Consider the following 2,287-nt stretch of genomic DNA (forward strand, 5'->3'; position numbering starts at 1 on the left):
AGGGTTACTAGTTGGGGTTAGGGTTAGGGTTAGGGTTACTAGTTAGGGTTAGGATTAGGGTTAGGGTTAGGGTTAGGGTTACTAGTTGGGGTTAGGGTTAGGGTTAGGGTTACTAGTTGGGGTTAGGGTTACTTGTTGGGGTTAGGGTTAGGGTTAGCGTTACTAGTTGGGGTTAGGGTTAAGATCACGGTCAGGGTCAGGGTTACTTGTTGGGGTTAGGGTTACGGTCAGGGTCAGGGTTAGGGTTGGGGTTACTAGTTGGGGTTAGGGTTAGGGTCAGGGTCAGGGTTAGGGTTAGGGTTAGGATTAGGGTTAGGGTTAGGGTCAGGGTCAGGGTTAGGGTTACTAGTTGGGATTAGGGTTAGGGTTAGGGTCAGGGTCAGGGTTAGGGTTAGGGTTACTAGTTGGGGTTAGGGTTAGGGTCAGGGTTAGGGTTAGGGTCAGGGTTACTAGTTGGAGGTGTGGTGCAGATTGTTTTGATTAATTCATGAGGTCCTGCCATTGGTGTGTGAGTGTCCCCGCCCCCTGAACTGATAAACCCTCAGTGGAAGGAACGTGGTGCCAATGTTACGGTCTGATGTCCTGGACTGGGATTTGAACCTACTGCCTCACACGGTGAATAATACAGAGGGTTCTCCGGGTGGCGAGGTGCCCATCCATGCGATAGACAAGTGATAATCACATCCAACGATAAGTCAGATGTCAGTATGAGACCGAGTGACTACTAGATGAGATGTAGATACCGGGAGGTCTCAGATACAACACTAGATGGTTGTTTCCTGTCAGCGATAAGGTCCGGGTATCAACAAAGAAATGTTGCGGAATGGAAAAGTCTGACTCGAATTTCAGGAGAGAGTTGACCGACTCGGAGATCAGAGAGAGAAGCCTTTAAGCTGGTATTGGGTTGGAAGATGTGGTAAAGCAGTTGGGTGAGGCTCATGGTGTCTATGGAGGCCTGAGGGAATTAATTGAGGCCTACACGGGCAGGCTGTTTGCTGTAATTACCATGGTGACCCATGCCCTACGATCTATCTTTCAGAAACCTCGGCCAAGGAGGGTCTACTGCTTTGGTGCCAGCGCAAGACGGCTCCATATCGGAATGTGAACGTACAGAATTTCCACATCAGGTAAGGGGCATGGGCAAGGGCAAGAGGGAGATACATAACCCCCACCCACCCCCCACGTCCCACACCATCACCCCCCATTCCCCATTCCTACCGCCCCTTCCTACACCAAACACCCCCATTCCCCCATCCTCACTGCCCCTTCCCACACCATCAGCCCCCATCCCCCCATTCCCCACCGCCCCTTCCCGCACCAAACAACCCCACACCCCATTCCCCACTCCCCTTCCCAAACCATCACCCCCAATCCCCCATTCCCCAACACCCCTTCCCACACCATCAGCCCCCATCCCCACCCCCCCTTCCCACACCAAACAACCCCATTCCCCCAACTCCACTGCCCTTTCCCACACCAAACAACCCCATTCCCCCATCCCTACCGCCCTTTCCCACATCATCATCCCCCATCTCCCATTCCCACCGCCCCTTCCCACACCAAACACATCCCCATCCCCTAACCCCACCACCCCTTCCCACACCAAAAGCCCCCCATTCCCAACTGTCCCGCCCACACCCCAGAATCCTCACCAGAGGCAACTCATGAGAGAGACATCCCCAGGCGAGGGGATGTGAAAGAGACAGGGAGAGGGTGGGAATGAGGGAGTGGATGGGAGTGAGGGAGATGGGGAGAGGGTGGGAATGAGGGAGATGGTGTGAGGATGAGGGAGATGAGGAGAGGATGAGGATGAGGGAGATGGGGTGAGAATGAGGATGAGGGAGATGGGATGAGGGAGATGCGGAAAGGATAAGGATGAGGGAGACGGGGAGAGGATGAGGGAAATGGGGTGAGGGCGAGAAAGATGGAGTGAGGGTGAGGGAGATGGGGTGAGGATGAGGGAAATGGGGTGAGGATGAGGGAAATGGGGTGAGGGTGAGGGAGATGGGGTGAGGATGAGGGAGATGGGGTGAGGATGAGGAAAATGGGGTGAGGATGAGCATGAGGAAGATGGGGTGAGGATGAGGGAGATGGGGTGAGGATGAGGGAGATGGGATGAGGATGAGGATGAGGGAGATGGGGAGAGGATGAGGATGAGGGAGATGGGGTGAGGGTGTGGGAGATGGGGTGAGGATGAGGGAGATGGGGTGAGGATGAGGATGAGGGAGATGGGGAGAGGATGAGGATGAGGGAGATGGGGTGAGGGTGAGGATGAGGGAGATGGGGT

General features: G+C 54.8%; 1 protein-coding gene across 1 annotated transcript in view; it reads left to right on the forward strand.

Moving 5' to 3' along the window:
- The window catches only part of LOC125488228 (alpha-actinin-2-like), a 19,587-nt gene that overhangs the window by 5,822 nt on the left and 11,478 nt on the right, over positions 1-2,287 (forward strand). The window contains exon 6 of the mRNA XM_048621159.1: positions 1,040-1,127. Coding sequence (XP_048477116.1) covers positions 1,040-1,127 — 88 coding nt within the window. The remainder of the gene's footprint in view (positions 1-1,039; positions 1,128-2,287) is intronic.

The sequence above is a fragment of the Rhincodon typus genome, unplaced genomic scaffold (genome assembly GCF_021869965.1).
Source record: "Rhincodon typus isolate 14 unplaced genomic scaffold, sRhiTyp1.1 hic_rhity00000071, whole genome shotgun sequence".
Classification (NCBI taxonomy): Eukaryota; Metazoa; Chordata; class Chondrichthyes; order Orectolobiformes; family Rhincodontidae; genus Rhincodon; species Rhincodon typus.